This window comes from Manis pentadactyla, chromosome 7 (genome assembly GCF_030020395.1).
Source record: "Manis pentadactyla isolate mManPen7 chromosome 7, mManPen7.hap1, whole genome shotgun sequence".
NCBI lineage: Eukaryota > Metazoa > Chordata > Mammalia > Pholidota > Manidae > Manis > Manis pentadactyla.
In genome coordinates, this window is record NC_080025.1 from 126,055,102 (window position 1) to 126,081,870 (window position 26,769).

Consider the following 26,769-nt stretch of genomic DNA (forward strand, 5'->3'; position numbering starts at 1 on the left):
GTGATGTGGAGCATCTTTTCATGTGTCTGTTGGCCATCTGAATTTCTTCTTTAGAGAACTGTCTATTCAGCTCCTCTGCCCATTTTTTAATTGGATTATTTGCTTTTTGTTTGTTGAGGTGTGTGAGCTCTTTGTATATTTTGGATGTCAACCCTTTATCGGATCTGTCATTTTCAAATATATTCTCCCATACTGTAGAATACCTTTTTGTTCTATTGATGGTGTCCTTTGCTGTACAGAAGCTTTTCAGCTTGATATAGTCCCACTTGTTCATTTTTGCGTTTGTTTCCCTTGCCCGGGGAGATATGTTCAAGAAGAGGTCACTCATGTTTATGTCTAAGAGATTTTTGCCTATGTTTTTTTCTAAGAGTTTTATGGTTTCATGACTTACATTCAAGTCTTTGATCCATTTCAAATTTACTTTTGTGTATGGGGTTAGACAGTGATCCAGTTTCATTCTTCTACATGTAGCTGTCCAGTTTTGCCAGCACCATCTGTTGAAGAGACTGTCATTTCCCCATTGTATGTTCATGGCCCCTTTATCGAATATTAGTTGACCATATATATTTGGGTTAATGTTTGGAGTCTCTATTCTGTCCCATTGATCTGTGGCTCTGTTCTTGTGCCAGTACCAAATTGTCTTGATTACTGTGGCTTTGTAGTAGAGTTTGAAGTTGGGGAGTGAGATCCCCCACTTTATTCTTCCTTCTCAGGATTGCTTTAGCTATTTGGGGTCTTTGGTGTTTCCATATGAATTTTTGAACTATTTGTTCCAGTTCATTGAAGAAAGCTCTTGGTAATTTGATAGGGATTGCATCAAATCTGTATATTGCTTTGGGCAGGATGGCCATTTTGACAATATTAATTCTTCCTAGCCAAGAGCATGGGATGAGTTTCCATTTGTTAGTGACCTCTTTAATTTCTCTTAAGAGTGTCTTATAGTTTTCAGGGTATAGGTCTTTCACTTCCTTGGTTAGGTTTATTCCTAGGTATTTTATTCTTTCTGATGATATTGTGAATGGAATTGTCTTCCTGATTTCTCTTTCTATTAGTTTATTGTTAGTGTATAGGAAAGCCACAGATTTCTGTGTGTTAATTTTGTATCCTGCAACTTTGCTGAATTCCGATATTAGCTCTAGTAGTTTTGGAGTGGAGTCTTTAGGGTTTTTTATGTACAATATCATGTCATCTGCAAATAGTGCCAGTTTAACTTCTTCTTTACCAATCTGGATTCCTTGTATTTCTTTGTTTTGTCTAATTGCCATGGCTAGGACCTCCAGTACTGTGTTGAATAACAGTGGGGATAGTGGGCATCCTTGTCTTGTTCCTGATCGCAGAGGAAAACCTTTCAGCTTCTCACTGTTCAGTATGATGTTGGCTGTGGGTTTATCATATATGGCCTTTATTATGTTGAGGTACTTGCCCTCTATACCCATTTTGTTGAGAGTTTTTATTATGAATGGATGTTGAATTTTATCGAATGCTTTTTCAACATCTATGGAGATGATCATGTGGTTTTTGTCTTTCTTTTTGTTGATGTGGTGGATGATGTTGATGGATTTTCAAATGTACCATCCTTGCATCCCTGGGATGAATCCCACTTGGTCATGGTGTACAATCCTTTTGATGTAATTTTGAATTCGGTTTGCTAATATTTTGTTGAGTATTTTTGCATCTACGTTTATCAGGGATATTGGCCTGTAGTTTTCTTTTTTTGGTGGGGTCTTTGCCTGGTTTTGGTATTAGGGTGATGTTGGCTTCATAGAAATGAGTTTGGGAGTATTCCTTCCTCTTCTATTTTTTGGAAAACTTTAAGGAGAATGGGTATTATGTCTTCTCTGTATGTCTGATAAAATTCCGAGGTAAATCCATCTGGCCTGGGGGTTTTGTTCTTTGGTAGTTTTTTTATTACCGCTTCAATTTCGTTGCTGGTAATTGGTCTGTTTAGATTTTCTGTTTCTTTCTGGGTCAGTCTTGGAAGGTTGTATTTTTCTAGGAAGTTGTCCATTTCTCCTAGGTTTCCCAGCTTGTTAGCATATAGGTTTTCATAGTACTCTCTAATAATTCTTTGTATTTCTGTGGGGTCCGTCATGATTTTTCCTTTCTCGTTTCTGATTCTGTTGATTTGTGTTGACTCTTTTTTCCTTTTAATAAGTCTGGCTAGAGGCTTATCTATTTTGTTTATTTTCTTGAAGAACCAGCTCTTGGTTTCATTGATTTTTGCTATTGTTTTATTCTTCTCAATTTTATTTATTTCTTCTCTGATCTTTATTATGTCCCTCCTTCTGCTGACCTTAGGCCTCATTTGTTCTTCTTTTTCCAATTTCGATAATTGTGACATTGGACCATTCATTTGAGATTGTTCTTCCTTCTTTAAATATGCCTGGATTGCTATATACTTTCCTCTTAAGACTGCTTTGGTGCGTCCCACAGTAGTTGGGGCTTTGTGTTGTTGTTGTTGTTTGTTTCCATATATTGCTGGATCTCCATTTTGATTTGTTCATTGATCCATTGATTATTTAGGAGCGTGTTTTTAAGCCTCCATGTGTTTGTGAGCCTTTTTGCTTTCTTTGTACAGTTCATTTCTAGTTTTATGCCTTTGTGGTCTGAAAAGTTGGTTGGTAGGATATCAATCTTTTGGAATTTACTGAGGCTCTTTTTGTGGCCTAGTATGTGCTCTATTGTGGAGAATGTTCCATGTGCACTTGAGAAGAATGTGTATCCTGCTGCTTTTGGATGTAGAGTTCTGTAGATGTCTATTAGGTCCATCTGTTCTAATGTGTTGTTCAGTACCTCTGTGTCCTTATTTATTTTCTGTCTGGTGGATCTGTCCTTTGGAGTGAGTGGTGTGTTGAAGTCTCCAGAATGAATGCATTGACTTCTATTTCCTCCTTTAATTCTGTTAGTATTTGTTTCACATATGTTGGTGCTCCTGTATTGGGTGCATATATATTTATAATGGTTATATCCTCTTGTTGGACTGAGCCCTTTATCATTATGTAATGTCCTTCTTTATCTTTTGTTACTTTCTTTATTTTGAAGTCTATTTTGTCTGATCCTAGTATTGCAACACCTGCTTTTTTCTCTCTGTTGTTTGCATGAAATTTTTTCCATCCCTTGACTTTAAGTCTGTGCATGTCTTTGAGTTTGAGGTGAGTCTCTTGTAAGCAGCATATGGATGGGTCTTGCTTTTTTATCCATTCTATTACTCTGTGTCTTTTGATTGGTGCATTCAGTCCATTTACATTTAGGGTGATTATTGAAAGGTATGTACTTATTTCCATTGCAGGCTTTAAGTTTGTGGTTACCAAAGATTCAAGGTTAGCTTCTTTACTATCTTACTGTCTAACTTAACTCGCTTTATTGAGGTATTATAAACACGGTCTGATGATTCTTTATTTCTCTCCCTTCTTATTCCTCCTCCTCCATTCTTCATATGTTGGGTGTTTTGTTCTGTGCTCTTTTTAGGAGTGCTTCCATCTAGAGCAGTCTCTGTAAGATGCCCTGTAGAGGTGGTTTGTGGGAGGCAAATTCCCTCAACTTTTGCTTGTCTGGGAATTGTTTAATCCCTCCTTCATATTTAAATGATGATCGTGCTGGATACAGTAATCTTGGTTCGAGGCCCTTCTGTTTCATTGCATTAAGTATATCATGCCATTCTCTTCTGGCCTGTAGGGTGTCTGTTGAGAAGTCTGATGATAGCCTGATGGGTTTTCCTTTGTAGGTGACCTTTTTTTTCTCTCTGGCTGCCTTTAATACTTTGTCCTTGTGTTTGATCTTTGCCATTTTAATTATTATGTGTCTTGCTATTACCCTCCTTGGATCCCTTGTCATGGGATTTCTGTGTACCTCTGTGGTCTGAGAGGCCATTTCCTACCCTAGTTTGGGGAAGTTTTCAGCAATTATTTCTGCAAAGACACTTTCTATCCCTTTCTCTCTCTCTTCTTCTTCTGGTACCCCTATAATGCGGATATTGTTCCATTTCGATTGGTCATTCAGCTGTCTTAAAATTCTTTCATTCCTGGAGATCCTTTTATCTCTCTCTGCATCAGCTTCTCTGCGTTCCTGTTCTCTGTTTTCTAGTCCATTAATGGTCTCTTGCATCTCATCCATTCTGTTTTGAAGTCCTTCCAGAGCTTGTTTTCTTTCTGTATTCTCCCTCCTTAGTTCTTGCATATTTCTCTGCAAGTCCATCAGCATGGTTATGACTTTTGTTTTGAGTTCTTTTTCAGGAAGACTGGTTAAATCTATCTCCCCAGGGTTCCTTCTCAGCGGAAGATGTAGCAGATGCTGAAGCTGTCTGGGTTAGTCTTGTCTGCATCAAATTTTTTTGCCTTTTCATGTTGATAGGTGCAATGGTGAGCTATTGACTTTCTGTCAGCTGGGAGAGCCAAGGCTTTCCACTTGGTCCTGGCCTTTCTTTACTGGGAGAACTGCGACCCCTAGTGGCTTGTGTTGGGCAATTGTGTGTAGACTGGGTCTCTGTATCTTGCCTGGCCGGTATGAAGGAAGCTCCCTTGCTGTGGGCGTGGCCAGCCTCAAGCTGCTGCTCAGCTGTGTCGGGGCCCCGGAGGGGTAATGGACAGGGGGCTGTTTGGCTGTTTACCTCCGTGAGGGGTCTCAGAGCTGTTACCCAGGGGGTTAGTGCACCCTGGTTTCCCTGGAATTTCCAGCTGCTGGACTGTGACCCGGGATGCTTCCGTCCAGCTGTGGCGTCCCTGTCCCTTTAAGATTTTCAAAAAGCACTCGCTTTTCTTTGTCACAGGGGCGCCGGCTTTGGGACCCACTCACAGGTCTTACTGTCCTGTTTCCCTAGTATCCAGGGCCCCGCGCACTCACTGTGTCTGCACTCTGGTGCGGATGGCTAGGGCTGGGTGTTTAGCAGTCCTGGGCTCCCTCTCCCTCCCCGCTCCAACTCCTCTCCTCCCGCCGGGAGCTGGGGGGAGGGGCGCTCGGGTCCCTCCGGGCCGGGGCTTGTATCTTACCCCTTTCACCAGGCGCTGGGTCCTCACAGGTGTGGATGTGGTCTGGATGTTGTCCTGTGTCTTCTGGTCTCTCTTTTTTAGGATTAGTTGTATTTGTTGTATTTTCAAAAATATATATGTTTTTGGGAGGAGATTCCCACTGTCCTAGTCACGCCGCCATCTTGCCTCTGCCTCAAGGCTTTTGTTCTTGATACATTTCTGCTACTGCTCAGAGACCAGGCTTCAAGCTTTTATCCCCTGTACCATTCCAAGTAGTCTGGCCTGTTATGCCTACAAACGTATGGCTTGACACTGCATCCAGGAGAGCCCACAAGCCTCACTCTGCTCTCCAGTTACTTTGGTGTTATACATATCTCCGATTAGAAATATTTTCAGTGTTCTGCATTAGTCAGCTTGCAGCCATTCGTTCGGTGTTACAAGGCACACAGTATTTGAATGAGATGACCCTGAGTTTATATAGCTGTATGAGCATAGCTCTGTGTTAAATACCATAACAAACATTAAGGACAGAAACCCAGCCCTCAAAGGGCCTGAAGTCTAGCTGTAAAAGTAAAGATTAACGCATCATGCACTTTGAAATTAATACATTGAAATTTATAATTACATGGTGAGCTGAGTGATTCATTCCCAATTTCTCTCCCCTACCCTTTCCCACTTCTCTTCCCCTCTTTCTCTCATTTATTTATGTATATATATATTTCTTTTACCATTTCCAAGTAGTTTGGAGATATTCCCAGCATACAAATGGTAACCTAGGACCCCAAGTTAAGAATTCTTGATGTGAGGACTATTTTATGATGTAGTGGTATTGCTGTAGGTAAGCTAGCTCTCTTTCATTCTCTGATTCAGACCAATAAGGGCACACATAATGAATAACTTGGCATGTAGAGGCATGGATTTGATTGAATTAGAAGGAGTAATATGGAAATCATGTGAAGACAGAAACTGGACCCACATGGTAGATGCTCATGAATGCAAAGCATTATAGTTTTCACCTGATTTCACAATCCAGTGGTCTTTGTTTTGGTGTCAGGGGCGCAAAATGATAACAGATTTTTATGGAGAAGTCATGCAGCAGTGTTGCACAGTTGAATAAAAATGCATTTAGTATCAAAAGTGATTGCATGAATTTAGTTCAAATATTTCTGATATATCTTGGAATGAATTGGAGGAGGTCTGGCCCAATAGAGTTACAGAAGGACCAAGTGAGTACAGTTAGGAAGTAAGTACTGGATGTAGGCAATGAAGTAGAGTTAAGGAACATTTGTTGAGTGGTCACCAAGATAGCATTGTTAGAGGGAAACTGTGGATTCAGGAGCTCCTGATCTTAGCTCAGAAGCCTCCCTTACCTCTTCATAACCCTGCTGCCTCTCTGTTGTATGCCATGGCTGCTGTCACTTTATTTTCTTTAAATCTGTTAGGTATGAAGGTAGATCTTTTTGGGAAAGTCTGTTTGAATCTCCAATTCCCCAAACAAATCGCTTATATAATTCCGCCTTTTCAGGGTGGTTCATGAGTACACCCCACATCCCAAGTGTGCAGTTCACTTAATGTTGCCAGGTTAAGAATTCCTAATGGGACAAGCATTTTATAATGGGGATTAGGTTGGATTCAACCAAAAATCTCTAGACTTTTTTGTGACCACACAAAAATATCTGCTCAGAGTAACAGTCTCCCATCATTGAATTGGAATTAAGGTCATGGTCTGTTTACACTAGATGAACTGTTTTGTGTCATTAGGGCCTTGAAAGGAGTTGGTCCCTAGGCTTTTCTGCCTGAGCAAGGGGACCTGAAGTATAAGAGGAAACTCCAGTCCTTTGTATAAAGATTGCTAAGATTCTAATCTTGTGCTGAGGCAGTGGGGGTAATCTTGCTTTAACAGCATCTTTACTTCCTTCCCAAAGTTTATGGTTTTACATTCTTACAGAAACAATAGCATCTTATGTGAGAGAAATTCAAACTGCTGTGGTAACGTGTTTTCCAGTGACCAGAATGAGATTCCTCTTCCACACTGTAGCTTCAAGAACCTTCTAGAAGCAACCTCGAAAGTGAAGTGTTCATCCCTTCTTCTGCCCTGATACCCCTTTATATGTATGTGGTCAGATACCCAGTTCCCCTGGCTGGCGAATGAGTTTTGTCCATTATTGACATTGCCAGTCTTTGCCATTTTTGTACTGCCACTGCCTGGGGAAGAAAGCTTCTAAGAGGAGCAGGTTGTGTCCTCTGGGCCTGGGCACCAGCCTGCCTTTGTGAGAAAGCTGCTACTAAGCAGACACAGCAGGAGAAGTTGGAAGTCAGGAGTTTCATTCCTTGCCTAATAAAAAGGGATGTTGAGTTGTGGTTGCAGCCTGCAGGGGGAGAGAGTGTGGGGAGGGGAGTTGGTCTTTGCTCTGTGGAGCAGGTAGCAGTGGAAGCAAGCATGCTACCTGAGTACTCCTGTGTCTCCAAGACAGCTACCCCGCCCTATCTCAAAGAACTGGGTTATGTACAACGCAGGGACACCCCACCGACAAGAGTGACAAGGCAGCAGAACCCGAATCTCCACTTTATTTACTATGCGTACAACTGTTAGTAGGCAGTTGTGTCCTACATGCTTTTAGTCCCGGAACAAAGATGTATATGCTATTCCCTTTGGCATAGAACTGTTTGAAGCCTGCCATTCTTGGTGTTTGCTCCTTCCTCTCTGACATACATGCATGAATTTCTCTGCTGGGCACTTGACCCAGATAATCTCTTGAGGAGAAGCTTTTCCTGTGGCTTCAGGCTGTGGGAGCCATTGTGCAGATGGCTCACCCAGCTCATTTCTGCAGGTTATAGGAACAAGAATCAATGCGGCCTCAGCACAGGGAAGGAGACCCACACTGAATGAGACCGTTTAGCTCAGAGAGCCTCACACTCTGCAGCCTGCATCTGGTTTATCACTGGAGAGTGCTTCCTACATGGGCATTATTTGTCCTTAATGTTTACAAATTACTAACTTTCAATTTTGCCTCTACTTGCTAAGACATTACGGTGAGAGAGCTGTGTCTCAGTTTATAAATGGTATTACAACACTGCTTACTTTCTTGCTGCCTCTTGAATGGGCCTGAAATTGATCCAATTTAGCAATCATATCTTAAGGATGAAAAGATTAGGTCTTTGAAGTTTTCCCAAAATTAATGTCTGAATGCACGTAAGTATCTGGTAAATACCCTTTTTAGGACGAGGTAGAGAGAGATAAGTAAGATTTTTGTCTTGTTTTTAATTAAGCCTTAATGAATTTGGGTTTGTTTTTAAATGTACTGTGTACACTGTTACTCATGTTTTGTGGCCTTGGGGCTTTTTACATTTCTTCTTTTTTGCTTGGGGAGCATGCTTAATCATAAGTCCTGGATTTCTGCCTTTGGCATAGAGCTACTTTGGGGTCACAGAAAGTAAAATTTTAGGTTATTCACCTCACGTCTTTTGCCTGAAGAACCTCAATTTTCTGATTTACTGTTCAGCCCTGTTCTTTTTTCTTCCTAGTGTATGGGTTGCTCGCCAGCCCCTAGGAAGGTCACAAGCTCAGCAGTATTCTCACATGAGCTGTCTGTTTATAGGGCAGGTCCGTTTATTTTGGCTGTGCTTGTTAGAAGAGGATAGGCTGGAGGCATGTTGTGCCTCCAGAGGACCTGCAGAACGTTTAGCAGGCCTCGCCTTGATGGAAGGTGAGTTACGGTTGGGGTGGCAGTGAGCTTGCCTTGCCTCCTAGAGGCTTGTTTCCCAAGGGTGCTCCTTTGAGTTTATGGTAGCAAAAGGGGGAGGTCCTGTTTGTGTCAGAGGACAAGAGCAGGGCTTTGGAGTTGGGAGAGTTAGATCTGTTGTTGGCTTCTAGCCACTGTTTTCCCATATCAAACAGCTATCCTCTTCTGTTTGCTTGCAAAGCCCATAGGACCAGGGACAAACCTTGTGAATCACCCTTGTCTGTGATCATTAACAGGCTTCCTGAATGATAAATTGCAAGACTAAATGGTAAAAGGAAAAATTCTGACCTGCATGCAATTTCTAAAACTGAAGCCTTTGTTGCAAATTCAGGAGGAACCATGGGATTCAGGGAACTTGGAAATGCTTTCTTTTCAGTTAGCAGTTCAGATCAGAGTTAGTGTATGTTTTGTTTTTTTTCCTGTTGATTGTGTACTTTGCTTTCTTACCCTCATGGGATGGAGACTAGATTTTAAGGAAAGTGTGACTTGCTTCTGAACAGAAGGCATTTCAAATTATTTGAGTGAGAGACAGAGTTTTCTGGGATGGACAAAGTGAAAAGTAGATGGTAACCGTCCAAGTACATAAGAAATAGGACTCTTGCGCTTTAAACTGAGCATCACCCGCCCCATTTAGTTTATGTGAGTTTGATTTAGAAAGTTGGGTCCTGAGATTAACCTGTGGTCATTAAGCAGGAGCTGAGTGGGATGGTACAGGAGTGATAGCTTGCGTGAGGATCTGGTATATTGACCCTGATCTGAGCATTTTTTTCTATGCTATCTCTAGAATTCAGAAACTTGTATAGAGTCCTCTGCAGAGTAAGTACATCCCTGAAGCTGTTTCTCACTCTGAACTCTATTGTTCCCTGCTGGGATTTGCAGGCTGGCGGTACATAGAAAGGTCTTACCTACTAGTGGGGTGACTTGGTGATACACCCATCAGCTTTTATTCCCTAGCCCAGGATTGTTAATGAGTGATCATACTCAGTGATGTTCAGGCTTCTGCCCCTGAAGCTACCACTCAAAGGGGTTAGGGTGGAGCAGACCTCCTGTGGCCAGATGTGAGACAGTGTCCAGAGTCCCCTGCTGAATCCACTGTTACTACAGCCAGAGACTGATTGAAAAGGAGCCTTAATGTCAGTTGTGTAGCCTTGGCCAATTTTTTCTCCTACTGTTAAATGACTTCATTCAGGGTAACTCTGTTTTTACCTGGGAAGAACTTATTTCCATTAGAATTGGAACACTAGCTACATATTTTGCATTTAAAATGTTTCATGTGATTAAATGCAGAAAGAAACATTATTACTTCCGTTTCTTAGGAGTGTGCTCTTCCAACTGATTCCTCTTCTGTGCCTGGAACAATGCCTCTAATCTGGAAACAAGTTTGGCAGCAGCTCTCTCTGATTAGTAGACACACTGTTAGCTGAAACTAGCAGCCAAGTCCTAGTGACTGGACTTAAGAGAAGAGCGGTCTCACGTTCTGCCTCACAGACACTGGCTACTTAGCAGTGTGCAGAATGACTTATGTAGTGAGAGGACCCCCATTTGAATGATCCCTCTTCTCCTCCCTTCTCCTTCCCTCGTACCCGTGCCCAGTGTGGCTTGTATTATAACTGGTCTTTTCTTCTTCCTTTACAGAGCTATTAAGAATGGCAAAGGATTGCATAGCAAGAAGGAAGTGCCTATCCACCGTGTTGCAGACATATCTGGGGTGAGTCCTGTCCCTGAATAGAGCTATGTGGCTCAGAGGCGCCACGAGCTTGGCTGCTTATTCTCCCAAGGAATTCAACTTAACGTGTTTTCTGTAGCTCGTTTGTTTCCAGGCGGTCAGTGTGAGTTCTTCCAGGGCTGCAGCTTATGCATCTATACGGATCCTGATTTATATTCTGGAAAAGCACATCTCAAACTAGGGCATAAAACCTCCTCATCTCCATTTGAACTGTTTCTGTGTTGCTTTTCCATTTTGTAGTTACTGTGAGTTAGAAGATAATCTCCTTTAAAGTCTACTTCTAACTATGACTAGAAAGTCTCAGTGGAAAAAGGTTAAGTATAGATTTTAGGACAAGTTTAAGAAAATGGTAATTTTCTTGAGATTTCTCTTTCTTTGGGTTGCTTCTAAGTGGGAGAAACATGAGAGCATTCTTTGAGCTGATAGATGCAGGTGATCTAGAAGAACAGAAGACACAAATACTTTTGAGCCCCCAAAGGCTGTGTCTAGATGACTAGGATTTTACCCTTATATATTTAGGGTTTCTCTTGGCTGAACAGACACCTTTGTTAGTTGAGAGGGTTTATTCATTTATTCAGTAAGTATTTTAGGCCCTACTGTGCCTAAACTCCACTTGTCACTGAGAAAATCACAATGAACAAAACTGAGAAAGTCCTCCTGCAAGTGGGAAGGGAAGATCGCGACCATGTCAGGTAAGGGCAACTGTTGCAGAGAAGCAAAACCGCCGTTGGGGCTACCAAGTAGTGAGGTGCTGGTTTCTGTCAGGCACCCAGGGGAGGCTTGTTGGCTCACTCTGTGTTCCCGGGACACACCATTGCAACTCCCAGTGCCGGAGCAGATCCACACAGCCCAGGCAGTGTCGGAGGAAGGGCTGCTAAAGCCTTGCTTGGATAGGCAGGGAGCTCACATTGGCTATCAAGAAGGAAATGCTACTGTGAACAAGAGCTTCTCGAGCTCAGCCTTGCCCACACAGTGATGAATTAGAGTGTATTATTTTCTCGTTGTGTTGTGTTCCCAAGCCTGGTAGTGACTGTGCCTGTCGCCTGCCCCTTTGATTGCTCATTATAAATGTGTCCAGCCAGCTCCCCTTTGCCTAGGTGTAGGGGTACCTTATTCATTTTAAGTGATGAGCTTCTGTTGAGCTTTTCGTTCTCTTTGGCCAGCCACTGCAGAGTACAGATTAAACACTGTTGCCTGCATTAACCTGACTCTTTCAAGAAGCCGTAGCTGTGTTTAGTGAGTGAGGTATATTGGTGTGTATTCTTTGTAGGTGAGAGCCCGAGGAAGTCACCTTTCAGCCACAGGTGACTAAGCTGCATCTGCCAAGGCTCACTGTTAACAGGTGTGACCCTCCCAGAGTGGTGGTGTCAGGCATATTTTCTCTGGCTTATCTTGCTGAGTTTATGTTCATATGTATGTATATAAATTTATTTATGTATTGCCTGTGGCATACTCAGTTTTTCCTTAATACCATTCTTTTTGGTGAGGATGTTGGAGTAATCAAATGCCAGTTTTTTTTCTGTTCAACCACAGAGGGGAAAGCCTACTTTGGAAAGTGCAATGGTGACCCCTCTACACTAGGGGCAGATATGCTCATCCAGAATCCCACGTCAGTGCCACCCTCCAGGGGCCTGGGTTCAACCTTGGGGATGGTTCTCTGTTGGCCTATGGCTGTCATGTTCTTACTCAGATTTCCCATTGGCCAGGAGGGGAAGTCCTTGGCAGGTTTTTGAAGCAGAGGCTCAGATACTCAGTGCTGTCCTCTTGGAACCTGCCAGCGCAGTCTCCCCACCATAATTGTGGCTATTTTTAAATCTTACACCACCTCCTACTTTGATGATTTTGGTATTTTCTTATTTTTTTTCTTTTTGGTAGCAGCGGGTCTTATAAAACTTGTCTTCATATATATTCTCCCCTACCCTTAGTTCAGTTTCATGCATATCTGAATTCTCTTTTTATGTTATTTAAAAATAAATGCCACTTAAATCCTCCTCAGTTCCCACATAAATAAAAGAGGAAAGCTTGAGCAAGTGGAAGAGTGAATGTGGAAAAGCTATTCCATTTAGACAGATGTCAGAATGACCTTGTCTACCTTCATCACACGTTATTCAGCTTGGAGTACAGAGGGTTTTTTTGGTTCCATCTGTAATAGGGAGTTGAGCTCTGATTCTAACGTTCCCTTCTTTTCCTTCAAAGTGTTGTGTTAAGTACATGTAGGCATCGTGTCCCCTTGTGCTATTTAAGTGAGATGTATGGTTTTTCAGCTCTCTTAAGCATGCTGGCGATGTTACTGTCTGAGGGACAGGGTGGGCTTCTGTGGTTAAGCAAACATACAGCTTACAGCCAGATGAAGACAAACACCCAGAATAAAGGCTGTGTAAGGCACATATACATAACTTTATGACAGTGTCACGATCTTCTTAATAAACCTTTAACTGTATCTGACCCCCGCCCACCCACCACCACATCATATCCACAACCCTATGTGGTACCATCCCACTTCCCACCCCACTAAGTTGCAGGTCATGATAAATGGTAGTTTTTGTTCAGTATATACAATATACTCTCAGAATAATATACTATGAATTGCTCCCTATTATGCATAATGCCTGTCAACCCCAAAATATATCCTTTTAATAAAAGAAGACATATATAAGTGTGACATACTTTGTCTCCTAAGTATACTCAAGACAGGGAAGATGTTTTGCCGTGATTGTGAGAGGCCTATAGATTTGTTCTCATCTTAATTGACCTCCCACATTTGGCATTTAGCGTTTCCCCATTGTCCATTTCTCTTCTTTTGCAGTTTCATAAATGATTTCTCTCTGTAAGGATCGGGTGCATTAAAATCCCATGTTGTATGGAGACTTCGTGGGTGCCAATTCTGCTTCACTGGCTTCCTGTGGCGGGAAGTGAGTAACCCAAGCAGAGGAGCGAAAGAATGACCACCTGGTTTGGGCAGGGGGACGCTGGCCTCTGTTTTCACATCCACTTGTCAGCTTTCCCCCCACCTGGACTGGCCATTTAGTGGCTACTAAGAATGCTTTCTGACTCTGCTCCACTAGGCCAGTTGAGCCTCTTAAATCCCTTCACATACTGAGAGCTTGTTACAGTTTTTTGCTTTTCCTTCGGAAGTATGATAGCTCCCAACTTCTAGGTGGTGGTTTTGTTTTTCATGTGTTAATAACGACACATGTTTTTGTCTTTAAGGTCACCTGAGTGTTGTGTTTCCGCAAGGTTACCCCATCTGTATGACACGAACTGACTGTACTGTACCTTTAGCTAGGGGTTTGTTAAACTTGGCATTCCTGCATCTTTTTCACCTGTGTTCAGGATAACGACTAAGGAAAATTATTACTGCCAATTTAGTAATTTGGATTCTGAGAAGTTAGTGGTTTCCTTGCTTTCTAATTAATGTTTAAAGGTAAAGGAAGTGGGCTATTAGAAGTATAGGTCTCTGTTGTCATTTCTGCAATCATCTGCATTCCCTTCAGGCCAGGATGTTCCTATGGATGTGAGACCAACTAATAATTTGACCGACTTGACACCAGATTTGGTTTTGTCTGCAGGGTGGTTCTGTGGTGACCACTTCACTTCATACATCCATGTTTTCATTATCAGTGGGCTTTGTTTTTCCCTGATCACACCCTCCCTCGCCAGCATATAAAAGTTGGAATGTGCGTGTCAGTGGAACATAAGGCTGCTCCTTATCTTAGGCTTATTATTATTTTAGCTATAGCCTGTTCTGTAATAAATACAGTTTCCTAATACAGAATGTAAAACAGGCAGTAAAATGAGGCTGGCACATGGCATACTGTTGTTCTGGTAAATCAGACAAATCAATCATGGTTCTGATGTAATAGAGGGCTCCTCACTCCTCAGGTTGCAGCCAGCTCACAGATTTCTTTCTGTGCCGCCCTCCACTCCTTCCCCTTCATTTGTGCATGAATAGTGCTGAGTGAGTCAGTGTCTGCTTCTCTTTTACCCTATTTCCTGTTGTGTCTGTTCTTCCCTCTCTGGTGCAGGCGGAGATAAGCTGTTAGTTGCCAACTCTATGAGAGCACAGAGCCTAGACCAGCATCCTGTCCTCTTCCGTCTTAATTCTCACTGTCCCAGGATGGGATGTTGTGCTTGAACGGTGTTTGCTTTATCTGCATATCTTCTGCGTATTCACGACAAGGAGTCCTGACAATTGGTCTGTTAATTTTCTGTTGTTTGCTCTTCTCTCCTTCCTTGACTTAGCTAAATCCCTTTGTCTTTCTGTTAACTGCTGCTGTGCTTATTTAGAGTTTGGTTTTTTTTTGCTCCTGTTGCATACTGCTTTGTGACCTCTATCCATGACTGATTTTGTTGTACATGCATAGAGTACTTATGACAAGACTATGCTTAAACCAGGGCCTGGGGTGATCCAAAGTCTAGTAGTGGGGTTGGGGTAGAGCATCATCAGATTTCCAGATCCCTCTTGCTGTACTACATCATGAAACAAATACTTCAAGTGTTGACCAGTGAGATTCGGACTTGCAAACAGAAAGGATCAAAGTATTCCTTTAAAACCAATAGATAGATAGATAGATAGATAGGTAGATAGGTAGGTAGGTAGGTAGGTAGGTACGTAGGTAGGTAGGTATGTAGGTACGTAGGTACATAGGTACGTAGGTAGGTAGGTAGGTAGGTAGGACTTTCTCTAACATGTCCTCACATCTTCCTTCAGTTCCTGGTTTCTCAGTGCCTTCTTGAACTTGAAGGACACTCCCCTCTGTTAAGCAGTCGTTTCTGTAAGAGACTTGAGGACCTTTATGGAAGTTATCTTTCCTTAGCTCCCATGGAGTTTGGCCTTGGTGGAGGAGTTTAAAATAATAATAATACGAGTAATGATCTTTTTGGCTAAAGAGAATGAAAAAGTGGTTTTCCCAGTAAGTCCAAAAGGGTAGTGAAATTATTATAATTTCCCTTTTATGTTTCTGGCTCATTTGTCTAGATTGTCATCTTCTCAAGTGATTCTAAAGTCTTCTCAACCACTTTGCTGTGCTAGCTTGAAGGCACAAGCTTCCCTCTCCAACTCCTTAGCCTCTGCTCATCCTGGTCCCTTTTGGGCCGACTGTGCAGGTCAAGGCCTGTGGTTCTGCCTGGGAGTTGCTACTGCACTAGAGCTTCGTTCCCACCATAGCTGCCAGCCCAATCAATGCTGGGCTCGGCGGTGCCACCACAGGAAACCCCAGAGGAACCCCGCCAGAGCTGGCCGCTGACCCCTGACCCGGCTCCCCAGGGATCCAGCACTGTGTGCTGGGATATCACGGCCACTTTCAGGGGAGCCATGACTACTGCTAGTGGTGGGTTCTTGTGGTGGTTTTCCTGTATCCCTCCTGCATTCTGCAGGTCAAGGTGTTGCTCATTTAGGGGACAGTAGTGCTGCTCAGTTCCCATCCTCCTCTGCCCCCGTGCAGCATTCCTGGCGTCTCACAGCACAGAAACAGGCACTGCAGTCTGGCAGCACTTGCACCTCTGATGCCTGGAAGGGTCTCAGCCACTGAGAGGGGGAAGCTCTTTCATTTCTCTTTTCCTCTGCTTTTCTCTCTCCAGCTGGAGGATATCGTTAAGGCACCCTGGATTGTGTTAGGGAAGCGGGCTTTCGCAAGCGGCCCTTCCTAGCAGTTGAGAGCACTGCTTTATTGTCTTCTGCCCATTGTTCCTTCAGCCATTGGAGTTCTGTGCGGCCAGTTCCTTTTTTTTTTTTTGAAGCTCTCCTATTCAGACTCTGCAGAAATACAGGGGTGTCCCTCTCTCCTTCTAATGAAATCTAAAAGCATTTATGCGTTCCACGGGGATAGGAGGGAAGTCTTTAACAGATTGAACAAGTTTCTGAATGAAAGTGGATGGAAATGCTGTCCTTTTTTTTAGTATTTCAACACTGCGCACAGCGATGGTTATGTTTAAGCACCTCCCCTTTTCTGTTAAGTTCTGTTCCTGTTTTGGCATGGGGGGCAAGGGGGGGTGGCAAAGGACACTAAATTTCACCTTTTTAGATTGGGGGTGTCAGAAGATATTGCTAAATTAAAGACTTTGGAACAAGCACGAAAATAACTGGATATCCTTTCAGTGGAATTCTGGGTGCTCCCTGTTAAACCCTTTGGGTTTACCAGATTAATAGGGGTCTGCCCCTTTTTAGCTGGTCTGTTTTGCCCATAGGAGGGCAGAGAATTTAACTTTTGAAAGCCTGATGGAATGTAAATCATTCCTGTTTGAACAAATGTGGTCCTCACAGACAATCGGTTTCTACCCTGTAGAAGAAATAATTCCAAATGTTACATTTTCATGCTGTAGTTTGATTTCATAGCTTTGTATCTTTAGTAAATCTACTTCAGCATCCCAATTGCCTATATATGTGTTCTTCACATTCTCTTTTGACTCAGTTGGAAAATATTGCTGATTCTCTGTAATTAGTGGGTTAAAGTGAATTTTTTGGCATGTATTCTTTGTATCTTTGTATTAGTGTCATTTTCCATGTTTGAAAATTACTCTGTAAAAGGAGAAGCCATTGCAGAAACGAGAAATAGAAAATCATTAATAACCTTGTGTAATAAGAGATGATGTTCTTGGAAAATCTTGGAAAATCTTTGTTTTGTAGCCTACTCTATGCCTGGAAATGTGAAGAGTCATTTGGTTGTGAAACAACTTTTTATTTTTTAAAGAGAAAGTTCTAGAGGGAATGTGTCTCCTTCATCTGCACAATGCCTGGCTCCATGATTGTCCCTTACTTGGTCTACCATTTCATTCACTTTTGTTTTGGAATTTGTTTTGGAAAATACAGGCATCGTAGCAGATTGAGGTAGAGAGATTGGACTTTGAAGATGAGGCAGTGTTGGACATTTGGTGAATGCATCTAGCCCTGCGATTTAGCACCTCTGGTTTGGTCAAGTGACTTGGAGAGAGGGATTCATGATTTGTTGCTTCTTATAATAAAACACCTTCTTTATAGAATAATCAGTATATTTGATATGTTACTGCAGTGAATTCTGTTTGTAGGACATTTTCTGCCACAAATTTTTCTAATTCCCCTTCTGATTCCTTGTTTAACTATGACTTCACACACAGGGATGCATGCAAATGAGCTCCTTAGAAGCCGGGTCTTAGTTTGCATTTAAGTGTCTGGATCTCTAATGAGTTTTTACTTTCTTCCTTTGTTCAAAGAAAGGAAAAAGGAAATTGAAGAAGTCCAGGAGCATTATTTTCAAAATGGCATCTCTTTCCAAAGAGAGTTTCCTCTAGCATAGATTCTGCGGTCGCTGGCTCATGCTCTTCAGTTCTTTCCCATTCTCCGGGTATGTGTGGATTTTGTTCTGTGATTTTATTTCATGGGTCCAAATTGGTTAAATGGGCCCATTATGGGCTTGGCTAAATGAATGTTAGGATGTTTTGAAGGCAGTTGATAAAATTTTTGAATCCCTGGTTCAAGTGTGTGATTGGGTTGTCTCCTCTGTCCCTTGGCTGCTGAATGGTGTGATAAAACTTGAATTATTTCTACCCAGCCCCAGTTTCATTCTCCACTTCACCATCATAACACAACTTAGATTGAACTCTTTCTGTCCTGTGGCTATTGCTTATGTAATCATCTCAAAGTAAGTAATTTTACTAACATAGACATTCTGCTTACTCATATTTTAAGGCTTTATTTAGCATGCTTCCACCATATTCCCTACAGAGTATGTTGAACAGAATTTTGGACACTCCTCACAGGGTAGATACCCAGATAAATATCCTTGAATCTCCTTGGAATTACCCACTAATTTTCTGTCTCAGTCCCTCAGGAATTGGTGTTCTTAAGAAGAAATAATTAAGTTCCTAATGTAATACCAGGTTTGGGAAGTGTCTGGGAATATAAGCTATTTGACAAGGTCTTTGAATTTGGAGGAAGACCTATTTTTTGTTGGTAGTACATTATTTGAACATTCCTTCACCTATTATAGACACTGTTTTCTTTTATATATCATATTCAGTCTGTTCACTATTTCATGTTCTCAGTTCTAAGGCTACATTATTAATTACCCTTTTGGAATGGCATTTCTTCCTGAAACGCTGTCTCTTTCTCTACTGACCATGCCTTCCTCCTCCATCAGGGTATCTCTGTTCTCCTGGGAAGTTTCCCTTTTTATCTTCACTGCCCTCTCGTCATTACTTTCTTTAGCATTTACTACCTACCATGAATTTACTCTTATTGATCTTTTGATTGGTAACTCTTCTCAAGGTCACACATCAGTGGTTTTCCTCACCACTTTCGAAACTCCTAAGAAACAGGGATCTTCTTCATACCTCTTCACAGAGCCTAGTTCTCTAAAGCAGCATGATTCTGTGTTTGGAAAACTTGTGGCCCTGGCTCCTAGGCAAGTGGTTAATTGTGCTGATGAGTAACCAGAAATGACCAAACTAGTTAAAGGATGCAGCAGAAACGGTACATATTTTCTAGAACATAGAGGCAGTATGGAGTGGTGGTTAGTAGCATGGGCCCCAAAATCAGATCACTCAAGTTCCAATTCCTGGCTCCAAAGTTCCAAAATAAATTGCAGTTTATTTTGTTACCTTGAGGAAATTATTTACTCTCCATGTGCCAGTTTTCCCATTTGTAAAATGAATAATAATGGCCCTTTACCTCATTAGATTGTGGTGTGGTTGAACATACAAAGTATTTATAAGAGCTGACATAGTAAGAGCTCAACAAACAGCAGTGGTTCATGTAGTGGGGGTTTACTATTAAATTGCAGAGCATGAGCATTCTGCCTAGCACATAAAGAGTCCTTTAAAAATGGTAACTGCCCTCTGTAAATGATAACTACTGCCATCATCATCATTATCAGTAATGTTTGCCTTCCAAACTCCTTATACAATTCAAGGTACAAATCATGCTCCTCCCTCCCCTGAGTTCTTTTACCACCTCTTATCTTTCATTTGACATTTAACATATGCTATCTGGCTTGTTTTTTTAAATGCATTTGTCATGTGGAGTCAGTAAATGAATGCCCAAACAGTAAGCATTAATGAGAGTTTATTATGTTTCAGACACAACTCTGGGTGTTGAGGGTATAACAAGCCAGATATATGCTTACAGGGAGCACACACTCGCTATTTAATTACACTTGTGGTAGAAGTACCGAGTCCTGTGAGAGCGTGTAACTCTCAGGGCCATAGCTTATTTCACATGGTCAGAGGTAGTCTTTTAAACGGTTTTAAAATCAGGAGTTAAAGATGGAAGATGTTATTGAGGGTTGAAGAATAAAACTGTGTACAAGAAGATACTGAAGTAGAATGTTAATTGGGCTCAAAAGGCAAGGCTTGCATTGCTGTAAAGTGGGGACAGTGAGTTGATTAAAACAATCACTATTTACACATTGGTAAGGATTTTGAAATTATTAGAACGAAATCATTTACACAGAACTGGTGTGACTAGGTCAGCATTTTATATACACACATACCCTTTATGGCTACTGTGTGTGAAGATAGACTTGAGGCAAGAGTGGCTTTAGAATTGGTAGGGGAGAACTACATGGTGGCTGGAACTAGGGTGGTTACAGGGCATGGGGTAAGGTGAATTTGAGATCTTGGTTGGGTAGTAGAGCCGGTAGAACTTGGCCATTGCTTGCATCAGGGGTTGAGGAAGGGGAATGAAACCAGGCATCATACATGAGTATCCCTCATGTTCTAGTACCAGTAAGTGGTGGGTAGCAGCCCAGCTATCTCCATAGGGTAAACACACTGGTGACATAGATTTGAAAGTAAAATTAAGAATTTCTGGACGCTTTAAAATGAGCTACCCATGAGCCATTCAAATGAACTGTAGTCCAAAAAATTGGCCTGAGCTTCATGCATGAGTGTAAGACTCTTGGGCACACAGATGTGAATGCACAGAATTGCCCAGAGATTATAAAGAGAGAAGTGAAGAGTCTAAGACCATGCCCTTTATCTCCAAAATTGAAAGATCATACACAGGTGGTAGTCATTGGCCAGCAACTAAGAGGAGTGAGAGTCTCACAACACAAGAATGAATTCTGCTGCTTCAGGGTCAAGAAAGATGAAGATAACTGTCTAGTAGGTTTCACAGCATGGGTTATTGGTGACCTTACAGCAGTTTTGCCAACACCAGTTGTTGAAGAGGCTGTCATTTCCCCATTGTATGTCCATGGCTCCTTTATCATATATTAATTGACCATATATGGTTGTGTTTATATCTGGGCTCTCTAGTCTGTTCCACTGGTCTATGGTTCTGTTCTTGTGCCAGTATCAAATTGTCTTGATTACTGTGGCTTTGTAGTAGAGCTTGAAGTTGGGGAGCGTAATCCCCCCAGCTTTATTCTTCCTTCTCAGGATTGCTTTGGCTATTCAGGGTCTTTTGTGGTTCCATATGAATTTTAGAACAATTTGCTCTAGTTCATTGAAGAATGCTGTTCGTATTTTGATAGGAATTTCATTGAGTCTGTAGATTGCTTTAGACAGGATGGCCATTTTGACCCATTTAATTTTTAAGTTAATCTGGGCAACGTTGTATCAGCACTGAATGTTAATATGTTTTCTTCTTTAAAAAAATAAAAAGTTACACATTTTTTGAACCACAGATTTTCTGTCAAAATTTTTCTTTTTAAATGCATCATCAGTTATAAATTAGCCAAAAGAAGAAAATAAATCTTTACTACTACCATCAGGAATTTTTCAGTGAAAGTACATCTGTTTGCTAAACTTTGGTGGGTTTTTTTTTTTTAATTCTCTCACCCCCCCACCCCATCTTTTCTTTTCTCTTTTTTATAAATGATGTATGCTTCTTTTCAGGATAGAAACTTTGTTTTTTTCTTAACTACACCATCAGTGCCCTGAACAGGTCTGACACACAGGTGCTTAATTGATTTTTTCCAGTTAATTATATTTTATGATTTTGTCCTATTAATATACTATATTTAACCATCTTCCTATTGTTGGATATTTAGATTAGTTGGATTGTTTTTCCTTTCATAAACAACATTTATTCTTTTAGTTACTTCATGTCTGTAAATGATTTTCTTAGGACAATTCCATAAGGGTAGATACTTATGGAAAGGAAAACATATAGGTTTTCTAACATCATTCTGTAAGTCTTTATTGGACAAAATGATTAGGTTTTTAAAGTGATGAATTGGTTATTAAAATACTGACCACCTTCTGACTTAATAAATTTCTCTGAAAATAGTTGTCATTTTTCTCCATGTCTCAAAAACTAGAACTTTCTCTTCCAAATGTTATAATTATCTGAGTTTATTTGCCTCTTTAAAAATGTAGAGTTTTGAAAAGACTAATTTGTTAGACTAATAAAAATGCTTTTCATTAAGATTTTCTGGACCTCAATTGGTTATGTCTGCAGACAGAAATGAATGTTCAAAGTACTTTTAGAGGGTGTTAATTATTAGTCAACTACCCTTTTATAGTAGTTATTTTGATTTTTTTATTTTATGTCACAGTTACCTTGCTGATTTTTTTTCTTCCATACTTTGCTGAAGTTGTGTTCTTGCCTCAGGTGGGGCAGAGTTTAGCATGACATCAATTTCCATGCCCCTATGTTCTTGATTTGCCCATGAAATGAAACTTGTGATTCATCAGAGACTGTCTTTTAAATTCTTTACTCTGCACGTATTATTTTAATTATCTCTCATGCTATTTTTTGCTTCTGTAATAAATTCTTACCTCTTGCCTATCGAGACTGTGGAAGTGATAAAAATAGATCTAAAACTTTTAAAGAATAACTTGTATTTCAAACCTGGTATTTTTTAATCATAGCCTTGGAATCGCTATCCAAAGCAGTAGACTCTGGCGGATGTGGTTCGTTTCAGATTTCCACTGTTACCTACCATGTGTAAGCTATGTTTTCAGACCACTGTCATGTCTTTTTCAGAAATAGCCAAGATGTCTATTGTGGTATTACTATAAAGATTAATCATTTGATTCTTAGGAAAGTAACATAACAGTTGTTAAAAGTTTAAGTGGTCTCTTTCTCTTGACGTTGGTTGTGTTTATCTTTACCAGTTTAAAAGAGAAATGTCACCTTTAACTTTTTTTAATCAATGTAATGATTTTAAGTTAGATGTCTGCAATTTGGATAAACCACATATTTTTAGGGAAATATTTAGCCTGAGAATAATTGGAAGGTATGTCTTCCAGTGTACTAAGGTCCTTTGCATACCTTATTTTCTTACAAATTTCCTGAGCCACTATCTCTTATGAATATTTATAAATAGTTACAATTTACCTTCATAATAAAATAACTTTACTTTATAGCTCAAGTAGCCAGTGGTATATCAAAAACTGTTCTTATTATTTTGATGGATACCAATGAAAGTAGTTTATCTGACTCAAAGTACTCATGAATAAGGAGTCTTCTTACTGTATAAAGTTAGGAAAGCAGTCCTGTACCTAAGCCTCAGAGAAGAGACATTTTCTCCCCAAAATAAGACCAGGGTATGTTTGGTGTTGGTGTAAAAAAGGAACAGGAAGGAACCAGAAAGGGAGGCTTGGCTCTGTGATGACAGCCCGGCACAGGGTGCAGGGGATGTCCAAGAGCCTCAGTGAAGAGGCCAGGACATCCATTGTGCAGCCGACCTTGCTGGCCGCCGTGCAGAAGTCAGTGGGCAGTTGGGAGTGTTCCAGGATGGTTATAATACACAAAGCCACTATTTTATAAACACTGAATATCAGCTTAAAGAATTGTAGTCATCTGTTGGGAAGTTGGAGTAGGGAGAAATGGGAAAAGGCCGAATTTGGGATAAAGCAGCTGGTGGGAAGTGTGTGGGGTTTATTTGGGGGAACTTTTCTGTACTCCACAAATTACAAGCCATAACTTTCAGATAGCTCTGGATTGGCAGACCTAAGGAAGGCCATCCTGTGGCACCGCCTTGGTGGGCTACACACTGCATCTCAGTGAGAGAGAGAGAGGGCTGAAGACAGGAAGAGAGCAAGCTTGTGTAGTTGATGCTTTATTCTAACTGCTTCCCTTTCCTGTGAGGCACACATCTACCATCATATGCACATTCTATGCTATAAACTTACAGTACCTCTCCATCTCCCAAAAGAGGTCTTACACAGTAAGCCAAGAGCATTGTGTTTCTGTTGATAATAAATTCACGTTTTTCCACTGAAAGTCAATGACTTCATCCCGAAAGGTTAAACTGAATGGTTCTCACAGCCTAAGTTTAGCTGGTTAAATTTGGGAAACTGAAAGTCATTCAATAAAAGAATAATTAGAGTCTATAAGACTTTTCATTTGATTGAGAATTAGGTATTGTATTACTTATTCACAATAAGCTATATCATGTGATTTTATTTGAAAGTGGAGAACAAATGTGCATAGTCATATTTACTTAATAATACTTTTTCTTCAGTTGGACAAAACATTTCCTGTATGTTGCCAATTGAGGCTGGTATTGCTTTCCGCTAGCCATTGCCTAAAAATGGGTATTTTCTTAACACTTGCTTTTGGGAAACTGGTAAAAAAATTTTTTTCCTATGTTCTTCTGACCCCATGATTTCTCATTTAAACTGTTTTCTGTTTCAATTTTTTTAATACTTTAATGTATGGAATAGTTAATTACGTTGAAGTAATTTATCTAAAATACTGAAGTGCTTAATTTTGGACATGTTACTCTCTCTGAGCAACTTATAAATCAGTTGACTAGGGAAAAAGTTGTCTTATGTTAAAAACTGAAATATTGCATAGTCTACCTATTGGTCAATTTTTAAAATTTAGGTACAGTTTATATACAGTAAAATACATCATTTTAGTATGTGATTCTATGAGTTTTGGTAAACATGTACATTCTGGGAAACATGTATACATGTAACCATCACCACAGTCAAGATAACAGAACTGTGGTTGCATCATCCTCCAGAAGTACTGTCCCCTTTGGGTTCAGTCCCCAGCCCTTCTAGTCCTTAGCAACCACTGACCTGTTTTCTGCTCACTGTTTAACCTTTGCAAAAATGTCATATAAATGGAACCTTGGATTTGCAATTCGTCCATGCTGTTGCCTATATCCTTTTTATTGCAGAGTAATATTCATTTTGTGAGTATACTACTGTTTGTTTATTTGTTCCCCTGCTGAGGGAATTTGGGTTATTTCCAGGTTGGTGTGATTATGGATGAAGTCCAGGCCATATTCTGGGGCTCCCTGATCTATTTCTGTAACATGATTTGACTTTCTCTTAGTTTGACTGTGGTGCCCAGCAGTGAGAATGCTGCTTTGCATATTTTCATTATGAAGCAGGGTTTTGTCTTCTCTTCTTAGCCTTTGCCAAGCCCTGACTTCTTTTCTCAGTATTTTACCTTGTGGAATGGACATAGGTGGTGGCCAGGGTGCTCCAGATAAGAATATTCATAGATAAATAACTTTGGCAGGTCTCCTAAGGGCAGGCATATCCTTAAAGGTTTGGAAGATGGACTTTTTCTTTCACGTCTGATTTCAGAGAAATATCTTTCTTCCATATTTGGGATAAAAAGCTGCACTTGCACTGACATGCCCTGTAGCTTCCTTCTTCCAGTTTGGGAAGCATACGATGCCAGCTCCTTCTGCCCTTCAGTCTGTCCTTATCTTGAAAGTGTGGAAACCTTTGCTCAGCCAGGCTATACTACTTTATAATGGGCAAAGACTTAAGAGTCAGGGAAGGAAATGAAGGCTCTGTTCTCTCAAGGTCCCACAGATTTCAATGCCACAGCCTCCCAAGCTCAGGGCTTTCTTCCAGCTTAGCACTCCTACAACTCTCTTCTTGACTCCTGCTCCTGATGCGGGAGTTCTTGTTTGCAGAGGCGAAGAATGAACTTAGCAAAGAGTCAAGGTAGGAGAGCCAGGGCAGAGGCTTTTATTGAGAGATACAGTGAGAAGACAGAGCTCCTGAGAGCCTGGGGTGGTGCGTTGTCAGGGGATTTATAGGCAGTTGAGGATTTTGGAGAATTGAGGGCTTAGGGTGTGGACTTGTATCACCTACTCTGCCCTCAAGGTGGGCTGAGTTGTTGTCTGTTTGCTAGGGCTGTTTACAGTGAAGTCACAGGTTATGCTGAGATGCGCTTGCAGAGCACTCAAGCATTCCAGGCCAAGTTGCTCCTGGCCTTTTGACCTTTAACTGATCTCACTGGAGATGTCTATATTCCTAGTCTTTTATCTTAGTGTGACCTTGACTTGGCGTAATGCTGAACACAGAGTTTCGATAGGGACTTTACATTGTTACATTGCTTTGACTGTAAATGTCCTGCCTTGCTTTTTCTGGAGGCCCTCACCCTACTCTGACTACACCCATGGTCCCTGTCTCACACCGAGGAGTGGAGCCCAGAGCCTGAAACATGGTTTCTCCCATGTGCTGACACCGTGGAGGCCTGAGTGAGGTGCTGTGCCAGCGACGTAAACAATGTGAGAAACTGTAAACTACAGACAGCACTTAATGAAGGATTATTGGTGGCCTGGCTTCAGCTCCTTCCCCCGCCCTGCATTTCCTTGTAATTTTGTTTTTCAGAGTGTTTTTCCCTAGGATTCTCTCCTGTGTTCTTTTCATTCCTGTTAAGTGTGAGCCTTCCTGAAGTTTACCCTCTCACATACCTCACCAGGAAGCACTGATAACCAGTCAGGGAAGATTGGTTTCAAATTTTCAAGTGCTTTTCAGTGAAGCTGGAACCAAGGGCGTCTCCCCCCAGGGCCCCGTTTCTATCAAGAGGTTCTGTTGCTGTGCAGCTGGTTCCTTGCAGAGAATCATCACCTCCCTCCGAGAATTAAACATCACTTAGGTCCCTAGGGCCTGGGCTGTAGGGCAAGAGGAGGAGTGAGGAGTGTGACTTCTTTGCCCTTCTGGTAGGGCAGGTACCTGTGATTTGTCTTCCACACAGCTGAGGAAGCAGTTCCCCTGGCCTGCGGAGATAGATGACTCCAGCCATGAGTTACACACTATAATACCCTAAGATGAGACAGTGCATTGGCGTCAGTATCCTTAGCTGTTTTCATCTCCACACTCCTTTTTTCTCTGTATCTGTACTTGTGTACACACAGAATTTGCTGCTTCAGTAGTAACATCAGTTGGACCCAAACAACATTGTGTTCTGGAGGCCGTTAGACACAAGTCAGCCCTGTAGAAGCAGAATAGTCAGCTCATGTAAGGGAGACGCCTTCCTAGTTTGGAGTGGGCAATACAGGACATAGTGGCCTGCTAGGAAACTCCATTAGGTCGGATGGGCCTCTTCCGAGTTCAGTTTCTCAAATGCTGGGAGAGTGTCCCCCCCTCACCCCCACCCCCACCATAATAAGCTCTGCATGTATTTGTTTTCAGTTCCTTTTCTTGTGATGTTAAT

The 26,769-nt window shown here is 41.3% G+C and overlaps 1 protein-coding gene across 4 annotated transcripts in view; it reads left to right on the forward strand.

Annotated features, from left to right (window-relative positions):
• Window positions 1–26,769, forward strand: part of SND1 (staphylococcal nuclease and tudor domain containing 1) — a 446,546-nt gene that overhangs the window by 266,294 nt on the left and 153,483 nt on the right. For all 4 annotated transcript variants that reach the window (XM_057504746.1, XM_057504745.1, XM_057504744.1 and 1 more), the window contains exon 14: window positions 10,343–10,415. In XM_057504746.1, the coding sequence (XP_057360729.1) occupies window positions 10,343–10,415 (73 nt within the window). The remainder of the gene's footprint in view (window positions 1–10,342; window positions 10,416–26,769) is intronic.